Source organism: Triturus cristatus, chromosome 11 (assembly GCF_964204655.1).
Source record: "Triturus cristatus chromosome 11, aTriCri1.1, whole genome shotgun sequence".
In the NCBI taxonomy this organism is placed as follows: Eukaryota; Metazoa; Chordata; class Amphibia; order Caudata; family Salamandridae; genus Triturus; species Triturus cristatus.
Window position 1 is genome coordinate 967,778,576 of NC_140594.1, and position 22,427 is coordinate 967,801,002.

The following is a 22,427-nucleotide window of genomic DNA, read 5'->3' on the forward strand; positions in this document are numbered from 1 at the left end:
GTTCTATTAAGCCTTTCTCTGATCCTTATGTACCCTCTTTTGAAACAGCAGTGGTAGGTGTGGATGTATCTTGTATCTCCACCCCATGTTCCCTGCTTTTGGATGAACTCCAAATGGATTCTACAATGACTTCAGCTATTACTATAATTACCCCTACAATGAGTGTACCTATGATGCAATTGTACCTGCGATTCGAATTTCCAGACTCCATCTTTAAGTAGCTCGGATCACAGTTCAAAAGAGATTCGACTCACAAAATCTCTTTCCCCACCTCTCTTCACATATAGCAAAGTCTTTTGAGCAACTTTTGAAATCTTGGAAAGTTCTTTTCAAAATGTCTCTGCTTTACAATATGTACAGAGCTTGGAAGACTTTCCTAGCCATCTTTCGTCTTCTTCGAGATGAAATCCCTAATTTTATTCTTCTTCCACTCAGGCCTAGGTTATCATATGAAAAACAATTGTTTTACAGTTCAAAGTTCAGTTCAGATCCCTGATCAGATCAGAGACAATTTGCTCAATGACATGTTGCAACAGTTCATCTTTCAATGCTGCAATCTCTTGAGGAGGCTGTGGTGTTCCAAAACGTGGAAATCCAATTCCAGAATCAGAGTATGCAAGCCACTTAACCTTGGTAATGACAATGACAGTAGTGCATTTGCTTCAATTCCAGGAAATCTAATCGAAATCTCTGACCTCACTCTCTCCAGAATTTGTAACCAAGTAAGTCCACTCGGGAGAGGAATATCTCCAACATCGCACTCAAGCTCTCTTGGGCCTTCTTGCGCCTTCGGTGTTTGGCTCTGTTTCGCTTAGATCAGACTCCGAAGATTCATCTATTGGTGCAAGCTCTCTTTCCGACGCAAGTCTAAAATTTTTCCTCCTTTGTTTCACATGCCACGTTTCACCTGCAATATCTTTCTTTCTTAACTGTGTATGGCCATTTCTCACACCAGTCACTTCTACTGAGTCAGACTCTCTATCACTCGCAACATTACCAGCTCCCTCTGAGTCTATACTGGGGTCTTGTGTAACGTGACACCCCCCCTCTCAGATTGTCTTGGTGTGTGTCCAGCCACTTCAGGTACCTCTACAGCTTGGCCTGCCCTCTCTGGTGACCCCTTGGTCACGGCAGGAAATACTTCTGGGAGAGGAGCAGTTTCATCAAAGGGAACTGAAACTCGTCAAGAGTGGGAAGCATGAATTCAGTTTGGCACTCCTCCACACTTCACAGCAGTTATAGTTACCAGTATCACTTGGTATGGACAACGCCAACGAGTGTCAAGACAGTTTTTCCCCAAATGCTTCTTGGCGAGAACCCAATCTCCTGGGTTCAGGCCGTGGAAGAGGTCCTTTGAAGTCTGTGCAGTTGCAACTTCAACCTGATGAGACACAGAACAATTCACGTCCGCCAATCCTTTACAGTAGTTAAGGACCAATTCATCTGTGATGCTCACTAGTGCGGTGGAGGGTACAGCAGGTAAACACACTGCTCTTCCCATGAATATCTCATGTGGTGACAACCCAGTTCTCCTGTCAAGAATGCTGCGCAAGCTCATCAGCACTAAAGACAGTGCATCAGGCCATTTCAAAGATGTTGAAGTGCACACTTTAGCCAACCTTGCTTTTAATGCCCCGTTGACTCGCTTTACCATTCCCGATGCCTCTGGTCTGTAACTACAATGCAGTCTTTGATCCACATTCAAGGCGGTGCACAACTTCATGATCTCGTTATGGAATTGTGTGCCTGTATCCGATTCCAATGTAGTTGGGAATCCAAACCTATGAATGCATTCCCTCAACCACAACTTCGCTACTGTGAGGCTATCACATCTCCTAGTCGGGTAAGCTTCAACCTATCAAGAAAAGATCCACACAACAACCAGAATGTACCACAATCCATTACACACAGGCATTGTTCAGAATTCCATCCATCATTTGTTCCTTTTGCTTTTGTTGCCCTAAGTGGGAAGGGTATGCCCAGACTTAGGTCCTGTGCTCACTGGGCCACTGGATTCCAGCTAGCCTCACTGATTAGGGATGATGCCCTGAACCTGGTTCCAGGATGCTTGTTTCTGGTTCAGGGAGGACCTGGCTTGCAAGTTCGGGCTGGGCTGTTCCCATGAGGAGCAGGGTCAGGACTGATTTGCATATGGCTGGGTCCAAACTGGAGTGGCTTGGTGTGCAAAAGAACGATGGATTAAACCTAGATCTTTGTGACTGGGGGTGAATAATTGTATTGTTCAGTATTCTGTGCATCATTTGTTCGTTTTGCTTTTGTTGCCCTAAGTGGGAAGGGTATGCCCAGATGTGGGTACCATGCTCACTGCACCACTGGATTCAAGCTAGCCTGGCTGATGAGAGGTGATGCCCAGAAACTGGTCCCAGGATGCTTGTTTCTGGTCCAGGGAGGACCTGGCTTGGCAGTTCGGGATAGACTGTTCCCATGAGGAACAGGGCCAAGACCGATTTGCATATTGGTGGGTTCAACATGGGGTGGCTTAGTGAGCAAAAGAACTATGGATTAAAACCAGATCTTTGTGACTGGGGGTGAATGTTTGCATTGTTCCGCATTCTTTGCATCATTTGTTCCTTTTGCTTTTGTCACCCTAATTCGTAAGAGTATATCCAGACGTTGGCCCTGTGCTCACTGTGCCTCTGGATTCAAGCTAGCCTGGCTTATGAGGGTTGACGCCCCGAAACCAGTCCCAGGATGCTCGTTTCTGGTCCAAGGAGGACCTGACCTGGCAGTTCGGGCTGGACTGGTCCCATAAGGAACAGGGTCAAGACTGATCTGCATAGGGCTGGATCCACACTGGGGTGGCGTGGTGAGCAAATGAACAATGGATAAAACCCAGATTTTTGTGACTGGGGGTGAATGTTTGCATTGTTCAGCATTCCTTCCATCTGTTCCTTTTGCTTTTGTTGCCCGAAGTGGGAAGGGTATGATAATATAGTGCCATAAGCAGGACCAATGGAATTATATGATTCTGTGGCTGCAACGTATTCCACATTATTATGTATTTGTGACATTATCATCATATTCTGCATAATTTGCAGCTTTTACCAGAAGAAAAAAAAAATTCTAGTTCAATCGAATCAAATCTTACTAAAAACGCATCCACTTGGAAGGCCCTTGTAAAGGTTAATGGGTCATGTTTCAGTAGCATATTTGGGTATGATAGTAGTACTAACAAATTGGAACCTTTTCCAAGAGGGTGTTAATGTGTAACATTTTTAAAATAATGAATTTGTACTATAACAAAATGTGCCACATTACAGTAATTTGTCTTATTTTGCCATATAATTTAGTCAACCCTGCCACATAATTTGGTTTACCCCAGTAGGAAAATTCCAGTGGCCCTGGGAAAAGGGTAGCTAACCTCGGAGGTCCTGGCTCACCCTCTAGAACCGGATGGAAAGTAGCAGCAGAAAGCAAAGTGGGGAAAACCAGGTGGCAACGGGGGTGAAAGGGACAAGGGGCAGCAGAAGGAAAAGCAGCAGGGACAGCACCATAAGAAGGAGTAGGGAGAACATCCACGAGGGAGGAGTAAGGGAGCAGCACGTCAAAAAGAGCATTAAGAGTAGGTGTGGCGGAAAGCAGCAACGCGAGCAGCATTTCCAGGAAGTGTTGCACCGGAACAGAAGCAGCAGGAAGATCAACAGAGGGTGAGGGCTGCAAGAAAAGCAGAACCGGGGGATAGCGGCAGCGACAACGAAGCATTCACAACAGTAGTGGCGAGCGAGAGCACGGAGAGCAGAGACAGGGTTAGCCAGAGCGGGGAGAGCAGCACCAGGGAGAGCGCAGCATCAGCAGCTGCTGGGAGAAAATCAGCAGCATCCCTCCAGCAGAGGCGCGTCAGCAGCACAGTCCGGCCCCCGTGGTCAGAGGCCATCGTCAGGGCGAGTATCCCGAGGCACCTGTGCCGGGGCGGCAGCCGGAAGCACCGCAGCCGCGATGGTGAAGATCGCCTTCCAGCAGCCGGCCGTGGGGCTGAAGGACGCCACAGAGGAAGGCGATGGCGCCCATTCGGAGATTCTCCTGCCGCAGGGTCCTGAGGTGAGTGAATCTGGGTACCAGGGCGAGGGGACCGCGACGGACAGCGGGGCGGAGAGGCGAGAGCAGAGTTACGCTTCGGCAGTGGTCTGGAAAATTATATGTCTCCCTGAGGACCGATCAGCATCCTAGCGTTGCCAAAGCGCGCGCAGCCTGCTCACCTGCGCGCCTTGTATTCGTACCACATTTTGCCCTATCACTTTGAGTTACACCACTGTACCTGGTGTGGTTTCCTGACAACAGGACACGTTCAGCCGTTACCCACACTTTGTCTGCCTTGTGTTTAGAGCATCGACCTGCAAGGGGTTAGAGGCCTCTTATTTTCCGTTCCATCTGGGCCTCTCAAACTGCCTCACTTAAAGGGCCATTAGCACTCCTTTTGTTCGAGTTAAGTTCCTGGCTGAGAGCAAGGGGAACCGAACAACGTGATGCCAATGTCATGTAGGACACAAAGGCACTCGGCTTGCCACTCCACAAGTATTTAAGAGCTAAGCTATAGGCTGGAGGCAGGTTTTTATTCTTGTCTTGCTCTGACTGTAAGAGAATATGCATGCACTGTGAGAATGTCTAATGTATCTGTCTATTAATTTCAATAATAACCATTTATGTAGCAGCTATTGATAAGCCTTTATTACCACCCAAAGGAACCATTTTTATCAACTTTACACTAACAAAATATTGAGAAAAAAACAAAAGGGTCTCAAACGTATGCCTTGCAGTTTCCATGCAGATCTTTGATACCAGTTCTTAACTCACAGAGCCGTTGCAAGAGTTATAACTTGTGACCTGAAGAAAGAGATTTCTCTGCCAAAGTAGAAACTTACTGTGCTAAATACTTAAGATTCAAGTCTTTGACCTGCATGGTACAATTTGTGCTTTGCAGCAAGTACATTGACACTCTATGACATTTTACATTGAGTCAAACCTGTGAGTAGACCGCTCACTGATCTCTCCAGCAAGCACATTAACCACCAGAGATGTCTTATGGTTGTTATTCCCTGGAAATTGCTGAGTACACCAAGATCTCTGCAGCAGGTGCCTTAACCCCAATAAAGTACTTTAAAAGGCACCCTTTTTGTGACCAATTAAGTAAGCTAGAACAGATTTACTATCACATTTGTCCATGTTGCCAATTTTTTTGTTGCAGAGTTTTTACAAAATATATGTATACGTTGACTGACGGATTCCACTTCTACACCGTCCATCCTGGCTCCACTCTGTTTCTGCTGCCACCACCTGACCTCAAATTTATAGGTCCTTGAGTGATTATTTACTATTTCCAGCACTACTGTTGATATCTATTTTCCTGCACGCACACACTTTCTGAATGTGCATGGAGAAGCATGACCTCAGAAAGGCCTCCTGATTGGAAAGCAAGCAGCACTGTTTCACCTCCACTATCCCTATATTCAGCAGCACCTCTTTCTCAGAGCTATTGTGGCTAAGAGTGTTTTGGTATTTAATTTACTGCTCAATGGCTGTTGGCCATCTTCGAACAGTAAATTAACCTTAAAAACAAAAGGTCATTAAAATGGCTGCTAGTGTGCCACAATATGCGCATGCCTCTTTACGTAATGAAGCATGCATGCGCAATGCACCAGCGGCCAAATTGGGGTGCTTTTTGGTGATGAAAACTGATTCTAAGATGGCCGACCATGTGTGCGTGTATCTCATGATGCACTGGCAGTCATGAGGTATGCACAAAAAACATTCTAACATGACCAACCATGCAAGTGCATACATTGTAATGTACCAGTGGCCATCTTGATAATTTTTTTAATGATTCTTTCAAACATGCATTGGCAGAGACTATAGATTGGCACCTTTAATATAAAGGCGAGGCCTATGTGATTTGACAGTGCTTGTTTAATAACACTACTGATGCTCAGTTACACAATGTTTCACAATTCTTTGGTTTTGCATGATGTAAGAGTATATTTAGCTGCTTGCTACATTTTCCTTTTATTGACTTCCCCCTACAACAAGCATTGACAAAGCCAGTAGATCTGGGATTTATGTGCTAACGCATGTAGCCTCAACACATTAGAGTGAGAGACACAGGAGGGATCTTGAATGATCGTACACAGAGGGATGTAGTCGTCCAGTTGTCCCTCATGCAATGTAATGCAAGCACTGAAGTGGAGGTGGAAGGGTACACTTTAACAGCCAATAGTATTAGGTGAGAGATGAATATTTTGCAGAGCCAAGACGTAATTGACAATGTCTCAGGCTAATATCTGAAAGTGCCCAGGAGAAGAAAAGTGGTGGTTAAAAGGGGCATGCCCAAAGCCCACTCTATGTATATTGTAAGCAATAGGTCCTTGTAAGAAATTAGGTTATTAATTGAAAGGGGGGGGGGTGGAAGCCTCAGCCAGGCAACAACCACAGTCCTTGTCAGGGTGAACCACAAAAATCTCAAAATTGACTTATGTTTAACATAAGTCAATTCAATTGAATTGAATTGAATTGAATTGAATTGAATTGACTTATGTTTAACCTTCTATTAGCTTGGCAGAAAAGCAATCAGACTTAACTTAACTACTGTTAAGTGTTAAGTATTTATATAGAACACAAACAGTAATCAAGTGAAAACACAACACAAGAAATATCCCAAACCAATTTAGGAAAACAGAGTACATTTAAACAAATAAAATGATACTAGAATGACAAAAATCCAACCAGCAGAACCAGAAATATTCAGTTTGAAAGATTTTGGTAGATATTGCGTCTAAAATCACAATGTACCACACGCGGTCATCTGGTCATGTTAGGCCAAGGAAAATACACAAGTTAAGGCCGACTGCAATGGTGCGGGAGCTGGATACAGGGACCAGGGTAGTGCAGCTGTAAACATTACTGTCTCAAGGTCTGGCGCAAAGTGTTCCATTCGTGGTGGAGTAGGCCGTGAGGACCAGGGAGAGCATTGCATATGGTCGTCATTGAAGCATGAAAAGCAGGGCAGGCATTGCGGACTACCATCGTTGTACCGTAAAGAGCTGGCCGGCCGTTTTGCATGGTTGTTGCTGGAGTTTCTCTTTGGTGGTCACCGGGGGATGTCGTTGCTGTAGCACAAGTGCAGATCTTTAGTTGCCGGTTGTTACTGGTGGACGTTGTAGCACCAAGATTGGGGTTCACTGGTGCTTCCCATTGGCAGTCGTTGTGGGCGGCAGAATCTTGGCACGACCAGGCCTGTTTGTGGTAGCAAAGAGTCCAAAACTTCAGAATTTCACCCTTTCTTCACAGGAGGAACTCAACTGATGCCAGCCAAGGGTCCAGGACCTTCGGAGGCACCTTTTGGGAATCATGTACTCTCTCCAGCAAAAACCAGCTGGGCTCAGGCAGCTCCAGCTGCAGGGCCTGGCAGGTCCAGTGAAGCAGGACAGCTGGGTAATTTCAAGGAGGCCTCTGGAGCGTGTCCCTGTAGCTCAGACAGGAGGTCTGCCAACTGACCCTTGGAGTCACTTCTGTGGAGCCTGGAATGAAGAGAGTAGGTCCAGCGCAGGGCAATCCTCATGCAGCAGGGTCAAGACAGTCCTCAATTAGTAGGGCAGTCCTCAGGTAGCAGAAAGGCAGTCCTCTGGGTAACAAAGCTGGCCTCAGCAACAGGGCAGTCCTCTGGCGAGCAAGGCAGTCCTTCTTCTGTAATGCCCACAGGTCCATTAGCGTATTTAAGAGTGGTTCAGAAGGTCCAACATTTATACTTGGTGCCAGCCTTTAAAGTGGGTATATTCCCTATACTCCCTGCACATCTGATTCTGGGAAGTTCTTCTGTTCCCCGGTCAAGGCTCCAAGAAGTCTGGGGTGACAACAGGCTAGTGTTAGGTTCCTCTGTGTGTACCTGAGGCAAGCCTTTTAAAGTGTAAGTGGGGCAAGGCACAGTTCCGACCCAGCCATCCTAAGAGGATTTCCAATCCTTCCCACACCGAGTCCCTTTTTATTTTTTTTTAATGTCTGGGAGGAATACATAATCCCCTTCAACAGAGCCAATCACAGTTAAGTGACCCAAGACACTCTTAGAAGGCACAAATGGTTAGGACAAGAAAATGGCAACTTCTAAAAAGTTGTAAAGCAACAAATATCCCTCTAGGATTCTTTTAACCTAATACATGTTGTGAGTGTTTGATTGTCTATAAGTACAACAGCAAGCAAATAAATGCCAATAGCGATCTGTATGCAGTACAAACATCCTTTATATACATAACATTGTTTAGAATTCCAAATATAATGTACACAATTGATCTACAGAACATTACGATGGTGCTCCAAGACAAACTTGACCTCACAGTGCAAGTGAGTGTAGTGGTGAGAAAATACATAAGTTGGTCATAAAATAAATAGGCAATAGACCATGCAAATTTCCATTCAAGGGCTGAATGTAATTATGTGTGCTCCTAGAGGACCAGCTTCGTAATAGGGTGTCTTTATGTCCCTTAGTGTCGATGGCATGTCGACCCGAAAGGTATTTGACTGGGTCACCATCAGGGTAGTAAGTGATTAAAAGAGAAAGGTAGATCCTCTGAAAATAAATGAAATACTGGTGAGAAAAAAGAAGACTAAAAAAGGACAGACTGAGACCTGATCTGAGTGTGATAATTGCCTAAAAATTAAGCAGGAAAGGGTGGGTCCCTGCAACAGATAAAAGTAGGAAATCATTCACACTGAAGGAGTGACTCCAAAGTGACTGTGCAATGCACAATTCATGTGACTTACTACTGGTGGGGGGGGGGGGGGCAGCAGAATCTATGGTCTGTAACAAAGTTTAATAATCAGAGTTAGAAAATCAAGCTATTTTGAAAAATATAAGTTCAATACAGACTTAACATGTAGAAGCCGAAATCAGCTTAGAGCTTACACTAAACAGAATCACTCTGTAATAATTGGTTGAGCTGAAAAAACATATGAAAATAGCTAAGTGGTGTATTGGGAGGAAAGGATTAATTTAGAAAAATAGCCAGAGAGTACAGTAGTGAAAAATGAATTCAGGAGTTTTTCACTGCAATGACATGTAAAACTTAAGTGCACATGTCCTACTTTTTCGAAAGGGAGAATCTGTTTCCACGTTTTCTTTGGGGGAATCAGGGTTGACATGTTCTGAGGTTGCAGACACCATCAGGTACCTTGCATGTTTTAGAGGTCCAGATTGTGCACTGTGAGCGAGCCAGTAACTTGGTCAGCATAGTCTGATGGTGTGAGTGGACTCAGTCCCCCATAGTTTTAATGCTTATGTTGCCCAAAAGCACAGTCACTGAATTAGTAGGAACCATACAGCAGCAGTGGCAGGCCTGAGAAATGTTTAAGAAGGCTACTTTAGTGGGTGGCACAGTGAGTTCTGCAGGCTCACTAGTAGCAATTAATTTACACATCCTTGGTACACGTGTCACCATTTACTAGGGACTTACAAGTAAATTAAATGTGCCAAACAAGTGTAAGACAATTTTACCATGTTTGAAGGAGAGAGCACAAGCACTTTAGCACTAGTTAGCAACGGTAAAGTGCGCAGAGCCCTAATGCCAACAAAAAACAAATTCAGCAAAATAAGAGGAGTGGAGACAAAAAGTTTGGGGGAACACCAACCCAAGAATGTCATGTCTAAACACCAACCCAAGAATGTCATGTCTAACAGTCTGTTTGACAGGTGCACTGTGAAACCCAGACGTAAAAATGCAACAACCTAATTTATGCTACAAACTGGTGTGGGCTGCACATATAATGTTTACTATATCAATTTCTTTTGTTTTTTATCCTCAGATCACCTTAAAACGCATATAGATGGTTTCTTTAGTATCTCTGGCGATACATCTCCTGTTTTTGCATTAGTAAATGATACCAACCATTAACCATTCCAGGCATCTCAAACAAAACCATATTAATATGAGCCAGGAGAATGATCTGGTGTAATCGTTGCTTCACAAGTAAGGGAGAGATACCCTTCTGACAAAAGGGACAGGGTTAAAATCCAGTTAAAAAACACAAAAGATCCCTCTTGTGATTCACACTCGTATTATCACACCTATATAATCATTTTCTGTGGGTAAACCCCACATTCATTTACTATCCACTCAACTATCTAAAAAGTGAACCTTGTTTAATGTAAACATTTCTCTTTTATTTCATATAATGAATCCTCAAAGTATACAAATGTACTGTATTCAGTATTATCTTTATATAATACAATATTGTATCATTAATTACAGTTTTATAAAACATTATTCATAATTTGCACAACATTCCATCAATTAAATAACTCACTAACACAGTAATCTGTTATTGTATAAAAAATAATTTCTATTGGTTTCAGCGATCACAAAGCTAAAAAAATACCATACTACACAAAGACTAACAAATTTCATCACACGTTATCACAATGAAAAACCGTCCTTTACTTAAAAACTTCAGTTTGTCACCTCTCCTTTTCCTTTCAAATGGCCTTATCCTCCCTTCCACCGTCTACCTTCTATCTCTCTGATCACAATCTCTATTAAGTCACATGTGGGTTTTGCTTAATCTCTATTAATGCATTTTTGAAAATTGCCCACAACTCCTTTCAAAGAACACAATCTCTCCTTTGAAAGTCCTACCCCTGCACCCTAGCAATACCTAATCTCTAGCTCCTCTTTTAATGCTACCAGTGCTTCTGCATGGACTGACGTACCCCCGCCACTAATGCTCACACCTAACTCATTTAAATTCCTCTACTGCAAACAAACTGTAGTAAATGGTTTGCCTGAGCACACAAGACTAATCCCAATAACCAACAATGCTAATAACACACAACTAACCACTAACCTTGGGTCCTGGCACAGCGTGCTGCCTGGCATAAACCGCTTCAACGCCTGGTCAGAAGTAGTAAGCACTCTATAAATTTAATTACTGTTAAAATTAATTCGATGGTGGTGGAGTGCCAGGCAGCAAAGGAGAAGAGTTGAAGAAAATTGCATAACCTTTTCAAAAGTAAAAGAATCAACTGATGACACCTGACAATTTAATGGGAGAGTGCTATTTATCTTCACACCAAAATGTCTCACAGATTGAGAGGGAGTGGGGCAACTTCTGTTGGTTGGCCGAAGAGAGGGCTGTCAAAGGATGGACCGGACACCAGTAACTTGAATCTAATGTTTTTCAGTAAGTCGTTTTAACCTGCGGTGGACAATACAAGGGCACACCTCAAAAAGACACTGCTGAAGGTGAGACTGTCAGTGGAAGGCAGGGCCGGACTGACCGTAGCGGGCATCGGGCATTTCCCCGGTGGGCCAGAAGGGTGGGGGCCAGTTTTTGATCCATGGAGGCCGGTTTTGATTCTGGTGGCCGGTTTTGCAGCAGTGGTACAATATCGGCCTCTTGTAACAAAAGCGTCAGCGGTGCTTGACACTAGCAGGCCCCCGCCAAGGCTGGCTGTTCTTTTTTATTTTACGGAGTTTTATATAGCGCGAACTTGACCCGAAGGCATCGGGTATCAGAGCACTTTACATAGCACTAGTTGCGTTACCTGAGGACACATACATTTTTTTGTTAGGCACGGGGAGATTAAGTAATTTGCCCAGAATCACATGATGTTCAGCGTCGTTGCCAATACTCGAACCCAGTTCCCCAGATTTAAGGTCGACCACTCTAGCTGTTAGGCCAATTCCTCTCCTGTTCTCAGTAATCCCTCCCTCCCCGGCGTCGGCTCTTCTAAGTAGCCCCCCCTCTCCACAGGGGCGGTCGAGCGGAATAGCCAGGGCTGGTTTCTGTTCCCAGTCTGGCTGTGACAACGGACAAGTCTACACACAATTTGGGTGCCATCGCCACAGCAATAACATCGGAAGTTCTAAGAGCAGATGAGCTTGGCAAAGTGTCTGAAGTAAAGGTTAAAAAGCGGAGGTGACAAGACAGATCCCCGATGGACACCACAATACAGTTCGAAGGAAGAGGAAATGGACCCAGAGAAACACTCTGGGTTGATTAGGGAGGAAGGAACAAAACCACTGCAGAGTGGGCCACCAATACCTGCATGCCAAAACAACTAGTGTAAGAGGGGCCGAGCTATTGCCCCCTCTCTCTCGCCGGATTGCATAAACTTGCACTTCATGCACAGCATGTATTGCGGCTAGGCATGTCCAGCTCCTGGTCTTTTGTACATGAAGGAGCTTGAGTTCGGCAGACCTGCTCCTCATGGCTGCAGAGTACTCAGACTACTGCATTGATGGATTCCTGACGTCAGAGCGGTTGGGAAGTTCATGCTTTGACTGTTCTTGGCTGATCTTTGCATACCAATTCTTATGCCAGGCGCTTATGGAGCTTATGCCTAGGTCGGTGTTGCCTGCCCACAGGGCCGGCTTTAGCGCTGCTGGTGCCGAATGCGACAATCATTTTTGGCCCCCCCACACCCCATGACCGCCTACTCGGATTCTCTCACTACCACTGGGCAAAAGTGCCCCTCATCTCTCCAGTCGTGTTATTGCTAAACACAGCGCCACCCTGATGTCAGCGCCCCCCTCCACAGGTCAGCGCCCAGTGCGGCCGCACCAGTCTCACTGCCCTAAAGCCAGCCCTGCATGCCCACTCATTCTCTTAGATGTGATTGTTGCATGTTATCACAAATGAAACCGCTCTTTGTTTAGTGTCATTGGTCTGTAAATCACTCACCCATCCACCCACTCACTTATTTAACTATCGGCGCATTCACTCATTGATCCAGCATTCACTCGTATGTTCACCCATGCGTCCATCCACTAATGCAGTCATTCATCCATGCACTCGCTCATTTGTTCATTCATGCTTTTAGCCACTCACACTCCTATCCACTGATTTAACCAGTGACTCGTGCCTACATTCACCCACTCACCCACCTACACACACAAACTCTCCAATTAAAAAAAGAATAACTTTTATTTATGAAAAACAGTCCTATTAGCTTTGTCAGTGTTTGTTTTATTAGAAACTGAATTCGTTTTTAGGCTGAAACCATATATTGCAATGCATATCTCAGAGCTACTACTGGATATGAGATTGCCAAACCCAGTGGTCAGATGCTGTTATAACACTAAGTGAGCCGTTGTGGTGTCATCAGGGACGCACCACAAATAGTTTAACATAAAATATCTGGAAATATATCAAATACAACTGGATGGCCAATGTCAAGCGTCTGTAGAAAACAAGAGTTAAACTGTGAAATTTATAATCCTTCTTTCAAACTCGAGGTTCTGTCGGTGGGTAAGAACGAGGTGACGTAAACATCTCTATATGCAAATATTCGCGCGAAATGAAACGTCAGTTTTGCAGAAACACTGGAATAAAGTAGATTCCTGCCATGGTTCGAGCGGTTTCCGGAACGAGGAAAAGAGTTAATGAAGGCATTTAAACTCCCCGTCTCCTCTGAGAACAGCGAGTCCTCGCCATTAGCAGAAACCACTCAGCGATCTATTTGTGCTCATTGTAATGCGCTGAACGCCGCAGTCAAACTGGGGCAGGATTTAAAGTGACCGCGTCTGCAAAAATATTCTTTCTCCTATCGAAGGAACAATCGCTTACATTAATTGGTACAGCTTAATCAGTGCGATCGTGCAGAGATGTTACCTCAATTAGTCTAATCCATATTTTCGATTGTTTGTTTTCTGCACCCTATTGGTTGATAGCCACATAATAATTTTGTATTCTTGTATTTTTAGAATTTCAGCAACATTAAGTTACAGTAACAGTAAGGTAGTGGGAAGTAAAACAAGCATTGGCATAGCCAATCGGTCTCTGCAATTGGAGTGGCAAATTAGGGCTCTGCAAGAATCACTTTCTTATTGACACTACTCAAGTTTTGTTGCCCTGTAAAAAAATGTTCTCTGTATAAAGCGCTGCACATTGGTGTCACTTCATTTATAAAAAGCGCTTTTATATTCCTACAAATATGTTTAAACCTTGACTACTATAACGCCTACTTTGAAGTGAATAGCTTCAATCCCAGGATTGAAGCATGGCGGCTTTGGTGAAGTATAGTCAAAAAGTGGACATTTAAATGACTTCTAGAGGAAATGAATGTGGTGAACCCGCACAATCAGGAGGGTGGGGGGCAAATAGCCAATAGGTCCTGCCTTTGGGAGCATATAAATATTTACCCATGCGGAACATTATCCTGGGTGCTACAACATCTACTGTTAATTCACATGCCACTAGTGAACGGCCACACACTGTGTTTTTGTATAACTTGTAGTCTGAACTTATATATATGGAAGTGCTTTTATATGCAATAATGTAGAAAAAAAGGAGTTTTAGTGAAATCAGAAATAACAGAGGCGTGTTAAACCATGACATATTAAATAACCAAAACCGTAAAGCATTGAAAACTAAACGTTCACATTGATTAAGGTCTTTAAAAGAAATAAGCAAATAAAACGCCTCAAAAACCTATTTAAAAAGAGGCGGGTAAAATAAAGCAATTTCTGACTTTAAAATGGGATATGTACGCATGTATGAAATTACATCACATTCAGAGATCACCAGCCACCACCACTAGTGAGCAGACATGGCAGGGAGCAGAAAGGGCATTGTATAAGAGAAGCATTGGCAAAGCCAATAGGTCTCGCATTTGGGCCCTAATGGCTTTGCCAATGTTTCTAGCCATGTTGTATTGCATCCACAATGCTGTAAAGCGTGGCTAAGAAACCCACAAAAGCTAGATTGGTAAATCCAAAAAAATAATAAGTGGCACTAAAGTGGGGGGGAGCATCACAAAGGATGTGGGTGGGGTAAACATCTCAAAGAATGCAGGTGGGGTAATATCGCAAAGGATGAGGGTGGGGGAAGCATTATCATGGGCATGGTGGTGGAAAACAACATGGAGGGCTTGGAAGATAGGAAGCAACTCGTAAGGGTCCAAGAGGCGTGAGGGAACACAGAGAGCAAGCAATTGATGCAACATAGAATGGGGTTGTGAGAAGAAACGGGAGAGACAGCAACGTGAAATAGGTTGTGGTGAACCAAACAGGTGATAAAAGCAGTGTGGGTGGAGAAGTACTTGAGAGCAAGTGCTACATTGAATGGTCAGGGAGAACCACACAGGCGACAAACAGCAAGACAGAGTGTAGAGGGAGAGAAATAGATGGAGGAAGACAACTGGAATACACATGCTGTCTAATGTAGTGCTTAACCCAAAAGCCATATGTAGTGCTTGCAAAGCAAGCCGTGGAAGGACACTTGTAATGCATCCATGTTCCGGGGAAGGGACAAACACAAGAAGTAGAAGGAAAAGGCCACACAAGCTAAGAAATAAAAAATCAAGTTAATGAGAGTGACAGTAAAATAATCAGTGCTATCACGATCCACGTCACTCCTTGCTGGGGATTACTGATGGGCAGGATGGGTCCAGGAATGATAAGTTGTTCTTTAATACAGCTGTGATGGTGGCCAAGCGGGACATTACGGCGGCCTGGATAAGCCCTGACCCACCCACCCTGGAAAGGTGGCGAAGTGGGGTGGACTGGTGCGCGACCCAAGAAAGAGCCCTATATAAAGCTAAGGGGTGCGTTAAGAAATACCGCAGAGTGTGGGGAAAGTGGTTGGGGAATGTGGAGGGTCCAGCTTAACCTGGTCTTAACTTCTGTCTTTGTACTTTTGTGGGACAGTGAGCCGGGGATGCAATGAACGTGCAAATGAACTTAAACATGTGATTTCCGTACATTGGCTGAATTGTTCCTATGTTTTTAAAATCAATAAAAATTTGTTTATCAAAAAAAAAAAAAATCAGTGCTAAGCAATGGCCGTGCTCTAAGCCCACTGTAAGCTGACGTAGGTTTTATTGTCAACAGGCAGCTTGTGCTGTATGGTAGGCAACACGTAATATAGAAGCCATGAATAACAAAAAGTGCCATTTATTTTAGGATATACGATCGCCAGGAAGTGCTCTCTAATGAAAAGCTTGAACATTTCTCGATCAGCAGCTCTTGCTTTGAATCCTAACTCCTTTGGCCGAGCGATTTGTGTGATCCTGCACACATCATGAAATAAACCTGTTCTTTGATTACCCAAACTAGCAAAAACATCAAAATACCTAGCAGTGACTCAGCGACAGAGTGTTGTGCACTACGTAGGGGTTGATGGTACTTTGCTCATGCACTTGTGCTGGGTTTTGCAGGTCATCACTATTGTAAACTAAAGAAAGACATGTTTATTCTAAGGTTGGAGTGGGAATATTATGGTGGCAATTATTAATGTATTCATCCATTTGATGACATGTTTGTTTATTGTATTTCGTCTTCTGTCACCAGGCTTGCTCTCCAACTTAAATGCTTTTCAATATATGGCTGTATTCTTCCACTTTATTTGTGAATGGATATTTGTAATAGAATATTTTATGCCTCTCTCCCGCCTAAATATTTAGCTTAAAACATGCACCAAACTCGTACACCCTTTAGAAAATGTAAAAAGTACTGTAGTTTGGCCCAACTCAGGATTTACGTGTCGCGGGGCACATTGCCTGCAAGGTGGTCGCCACACTGCACAACACCACACATCTGTGTTAAAGAAATATCCAGTTTCTCAGCAGCAGAGCAGAAATATTTGGCATTCTTGCTGCAGACCTATTTCGTGTGCCGAGTCGGTTCTGCGCGGGGGCATGTGACTGGGTCCCACCACATCAGGAGAGCCGAATACTATGAATAACTCCAGTGACTCGATGGATTCAGGTGCTGGGAAAAAACAGACAAGTGCGAGAGAGATCACAGGGGCAAGCACACATTCAGAGGGGGGGGGGGGTGAGAAGCCACGCTCATAGCACAGCTTCGCTCTTCATCAGGAAACGCTTCAAAGAAAGATACCCTGTTGGAAGTCTATGCCGAGAGGCCAAGGATTACCTGGTCAGTGTGAAGAGCTTGAATGCGTGGGATGAATACTGAGCTGAAGTGGGTGGACATTGTTCAATTCAAAATTACTTTATTCGGCATAAAACAATACCATAAAAGTACAATATTAAAAAGGTATCTCAAACATTTTTAAAAAAAAATTGTGGGTGAACATTGTTACAAACTGGCACAGGTGTGCAGTGTGAGGATTTGGCACTGAGCAAACATGTGTGGGTCTGTTAGCGGTTGGCAGTATCTGCAGATTCCTCAGGTGGACAGTGACAAACTGGAGTTTGTGAGCAGGGTGATAGGCTGGCCCGAGTAGGCAGTGTGAGATGTTTGCAATACAACAGAAAGAGGGCCCCTTGGGTACAACTCATACTAGGTAGGAAAATCAGGGGAACAAAGGCAATACAACAGAACAGTTAGATTCCTACCTATACACTTTATTGGTTGGCGCAATCTCTCACAAAGGCTCAATTAGAGTCCTCAAGGAGCCAAGAAAGTATCCTTAGAGTCAACTAAAATTTCTAGACCTTTGTTGAAAAAGCACAAACATTACTTTCTTTAATTCTTATTTGTTTCATTTTTATTTATATTGTATATTTAAAAAAAGTTATTTATAGTTCGTTTTCAAAACAAATATGCATTATTTTGTATTGCCAAATAACAAGTTGTGCAAAAAAACCCAAAAGCAAATATAAATCTCTGACCAGACAACCTCACATACCTCATTCAAAACCCACTAAAACAGAAACATCAGAAGCATAAGACGCTTCATCAATCTATGAGGACCTAAAGGGGACAATCAGCTCTTCTGTTAGAGCACAAGCTGTGTGTATGTAACTATTAGAATTAACATTATATATAATACATTGATTTGAAAATTTGGAGCAATATCTGGATCTATCGGTCCTCTCCTCTTGTCTCCTGAGACTGCGCTGGGTGAGACGTTTGCACCAGTGGGCAGAGTGTGAAGCATGTGCTGGTAAGCAGTGTGAGAACCTGGCATTGCTGTGCACTGAGAAGTTTAAAAAGCAGGGACTCTCGTAAGCAGTGCGAGAATCCAACACTGATGACATTTGTGTGAAGCAAGCACAGGTGAACAGCAGGTAAGATGGCACCAGTGGGGTGTCTGTACATGTGACGGAAGCTTGCGCTACTATACTAACACTTCTAATTACAGTGACAGGAAACAGAATAACTGTAGCTGGATATGGAACAACTATAATTATTTGCATTGTCTTTACTACTGTTTTATGCGCTTCTGGAGTTGCACTTTTACTCTCTGTTACAAAGTGCGCTCTATGAAAAGCCTGCTCCACTGCTGTCTTTTCTGTACGTGCTGTGTCTGACCGAAGCTTGCACTGCTTCTAGGGTCGTAGCTATCAACTGTGCTGCAGGTACAGTAGCATCGGGTCCCAGAAGTGCGAGGGGCGCTCTGGACTCCAATTACAGCTGTCTTTTACAGCCAAACTGGTCCATGTAAGCGAGGGAATTGTGCACCACAAGTGTACGTGCTGCACCTGTTCTGTGTGTGAAGGATTAAACCAGTGCTGCATGTGGTGTACCAGATCCACGTGTAAAGGAAGCATGCACCACAAGTGCATGTGCTGTATCTGTTCTGTGTGTGAAGGATTGCACCAGTGCTGCATGTGGTGTACCAGGTCCACATGTAAAGGAAGCATGCACCTCAAGTGCATGTGCTGTATCTGTTCTGTGTTTGAAGGATTGCACCAGTGCTGCATGTGGTGTACCAGGTCCACGTGTAAAGGAAGCATGCACCACAAGTGCATGTGCTGTATCTGTTCTGTGTGTGAAGGATTGCACCAGTGCTGCATGTGGTGTACCAGGTCCACGTGTAAAGGAAGCACGCACCACAAGTGCATGTGCTGTACCTGTTCTGTGTTTGAAGGATTGCACCAGTGCTGCATGTGGTGTACCAGGTCCACGTGTAAAGGAAGCATGCACCACAAGTGCATGTGCTGTATCTGTTCTGTGTTTGAAGAAGGCATCCACCAATGTTGCGTATGCTGTACCTGGTCTGTGTGTGAAGGGTTGCACCAGTGCTGCATGTGGTGTACCAGGTCCACATGTAAAGGAAGCATGCACCACAAGTGCATGTGCTGTACCTGTTCTGTGTGTGAAGGATTGCACCAGTGCTGCATGTGGTGTACCAGGTCCACATGTAAAGGAAGCATGCACCACAAGTGCATGTGCTGTATCTGTTCTGTGTTTGAAGAAGGCATCCACCAATGTTGCGTATGCTGTACCTGGTCTGTGTGTGAAGGATTGCTCCAGTGCTGCATGTGGTGTACCAGGTCCACGTGTAAAGGAAGCATGCACAACAAGTTCATGTGCTGTATCTGTTCCGTGTTTGAAGAAGGCATCCACCAATGTTTCATATGCTGTACCTGGTCTGTGTGTGAAGGATTGCACCAGTGCTACATGTGGTGTACCAGGTCCACGTGTAAAGGAAGCATGCACCACAAGTGCATGTGCTGTATCTGTTCTGGGTGTGAAGTATTACACCAGTGCTGCATGTGGGGTGCCAGGTCCACGTGTAAAGGAAGCACGCACCACAAGTGCATGTGCTGTATCTGTTCTGTGTGTGAAGGATTGCACCAGTGCTGCATGTGGTGTACCAGGTCCACGTGTAAAGGAAGCATGCACCACAAGTGCATGTGCTGTATCTGTTCTGTGTTTGAAGAAGGCATCCACCAATGTTGCGTATGCTGTACCTGGTCTGTGTGTGAAGGATTGCACCAGTGCTGCATGTGGTGTACCAGGTCCACGTGTAAAGGGAGCATGCACCACAAGTGCATGTGCTGTATCTGTTCTGTGTGTGAAGGATTGCACCAGTGCTGCATGTGGTGTACCAGGTCCACGTGTAAAGGAAGCATGCACCACAAGTGCATTTGCTGTATCTGTCCTGTGTTTGAAGAAGGCATCCACCAATGTTGCGTATGCTGTACCTGTTCTGTGTGTGAAGGGTTGCACCAGTGCTGCATGTGGTGTACCAGGTCCAGGTGTAAAGGAAGCTTGCACCACAAGTGCATGTGCCGTATCTGTTCTGTGTTTGAAGAAGGCATCCACCTATGTTGCATATGCTGTACCTGGTCTGGGTGTGAAGGATTGCACCAGTGCTGCATGTGGTGTACCAGGTCCACGTGTAAAGGGAGCATTCACCACAAGTGCATGTGCTGTATCTGTTCTGTGTGTGAAGGATTGCACCAGTGCTGCATGTGGTGTACCAGGTCCACGTGTAAAGGAAGCATGCACCACAAGTGCATTTGCTGTATCTGTCCTGTGTTTGAAGAAGGCATCCACCAATGTTGCGTATGCTGTACCTGTTCTGTGTGTGAAGGGTTGCACCAGTGCTGCATGTGGTGTACCAGGTCCAGGTGTAAAGGAAGCTTGCACCACAAGTGCATGTGCCGTATCTGTTCTGTGTTTGAAGAAGGCATCCACCTATGTTGCATATGCTGTACCTGGTCTGGGTGTGAAGGATTGCACCAGTGCTGCATGTGGTGTACCAGGTCCACGTGTAAAGGAAGCATGCACCACAAGTGCATGTGCTGTATCTGTTCTGTGTTTGAAGAAGGCATCCACCAATGTTGCATATGCTGTACCTGGTCTGTGTGCGTGAGGGAAGCTGCACTGATCCGCCTATAGAGAATCTACGTGTGCACTATCACTGCCGCTTCCATTTAGTGCGAAGTGGGTGTGCGCGCTGCTGCTGCTGTATATGTTCTCTGTGTGGTATAAAATGACGTTCTTGCATGTGCTCTATGTGAGGGTAGACTTATACTGTGTTGTGCCTGTTCTGTCAGTCCGGTTGAAATGTGTCCTTTCCTGTTGTACCCTTTCTGGGAATGTGCATACGGCTTGCACTGCTGTGCCTGAGCGCTGCCTCTTTTGTGTGTGCAACGGAAGGTGTATGGCTGATGTTCCTATTCTGTGCATGATGGACTCTTGCGCTGCTGCGTGTTCTGTACCGAGCCTGGGTAAGGGAAGCTTGCTCACCTCATGAATGTGCCACCTGTTATGTAGCTGTTCTGTGTGATCGACTCGAGTGACTTTCTTGCTGTCTCTCTCTGCTGTACTTTCTGCTTGTGAAAGGAATGTGTGCTGCACCTGTTTTGTCTGTGTGAGGGACACTTGTTTGGCTGCTGCCTGCCTGCACTGTATATGTTCACAGCATGGGGAGGTTACACCGCTCCTGCCTGCGTACTGCCTGTTCTCCATGCGTGCACGTAAGAAGGGCTGTCGTCCCCTGCAGTTCCAGTTCATCTTATACTCATACAGAATGGCACGGGGAGATTATGTGATGCCAAGGCTGAAACATGTGTCACTGGACGAGTCGCCTAGTTAAATTAAAATAATAAAGTAGTCAAGAAACAATGGCTAACAATGGCTGCTACGAATGTTTATTGTAGTTGGGTGGTGCACTCGGGGAGGGCTAAATCCTGGAAGAGGCATGATGTATGCATGTCCTTCACAAATAGTTGCAGCAAAGGAGATACAGCATGTCTCGGTTCAAGACAGGGGCACTTACTATGTTATGTGCTGTCTGTTTTTATATTTGCACAGGTTCCCCTCGACATACAAAGGGTTTTTTGATCGGTGATATCACCCTATTTCACTTCTGAATTCACTGAAGGGGAGGATGAGCACCCAGGGTCACAGAGGTGAGAGTCCTGAGGAAAGCCGGGGCATTGTCAATTGCCGGCTGAAACATGTCTACACCCATGCAGAGTGGAGCAGGTGGAGTCTCATTATAAGCTCCTCTACTTAGCATCCACATATCTTGCTATAATTTTTAACTCTGGACAGGGGACCTAATATTAAAATTGCAATAAGGATCCCTTGAGACCAGTTTTTATGTCACTTTTTCTGCACTATTTTTCTCAGCCTTGATTTCACATTACTTGTTGTTTTGTCTTCCCCTCCTATTGCTCCACCTCCAGTGTTGGGTAAACACGGAGGTGTGTTAGCTTCCCTATGATGAAGCATGACACAGCTTGCTGTGTGTGAGGGCAGTTTTTAACGTAAGGTGCGCTTCCTTTTCACTCATGTTTCATCACCATATATATTTTTTTTTAAATGTTCCCTCTTCTTTTTGTGATAAAAGTCTGAGCGGGAGGTCGAAGAGGGACCTGATACTCTCACCCCTTTGTTCTATAATGTTTTTCATCTCTGTTCAAGACAGCACATGCGCTCCGTCTTAGAGAAGAGACCTATAAAAATTGAGGAGTCAAATCCACTGAAGATACAGTAGAAACATATAATTTTCTGCAATCATTCACAGAACTTCCTACCTGCCACTGTTGCTGCTGCCCTGGAGGGAACTGGCCACGCTACCACCACCGCCACGCTAGCGCTGCTGGCACCGCTGATCGTCTCCCACGCTGCCGCCATCACCTCACGGCAGAGAGCGGGGACTACAGCCCCCAAGCACCCCTGCGGCCGCTGACGCTGCCAACGCGCCCGGAGGCGCTTTAAAAACTCGCGCCGTTCACGGAGGAGCGGGGGAACTACCAGAACTTCCTACCTGCCACTGTT

At 44.9% G+C, this 22,427-nt stretch overlaps 1 protein-coding gene across 1 annotated transcript in view; it reads left to right on the forward strand.

Annotated features, from left to right (window-relative positions):
* The first annotated feature begins 3,652 nt into the window (after positions 1 to 3,652).
* ITM2C (integral membrane protein 2C) overlaps positions 3,653 to 22,427 on the forward strand; it is a 288,035-nt gene continuing 269,260 nt past the window's right edge. The window contains exon 1 of the mRNA XM_085635007.1: positions 3,653 to 4,059. Coding sequence (XP_085491133.1) covers positions 3,958 to 4,059 — 102 coding nt within the window. The 5' untranslated portion in view covers positions 3,653 to 3,957. The remainder of the gene's footprint in view (positions 4,060 to 22,427) is intronic.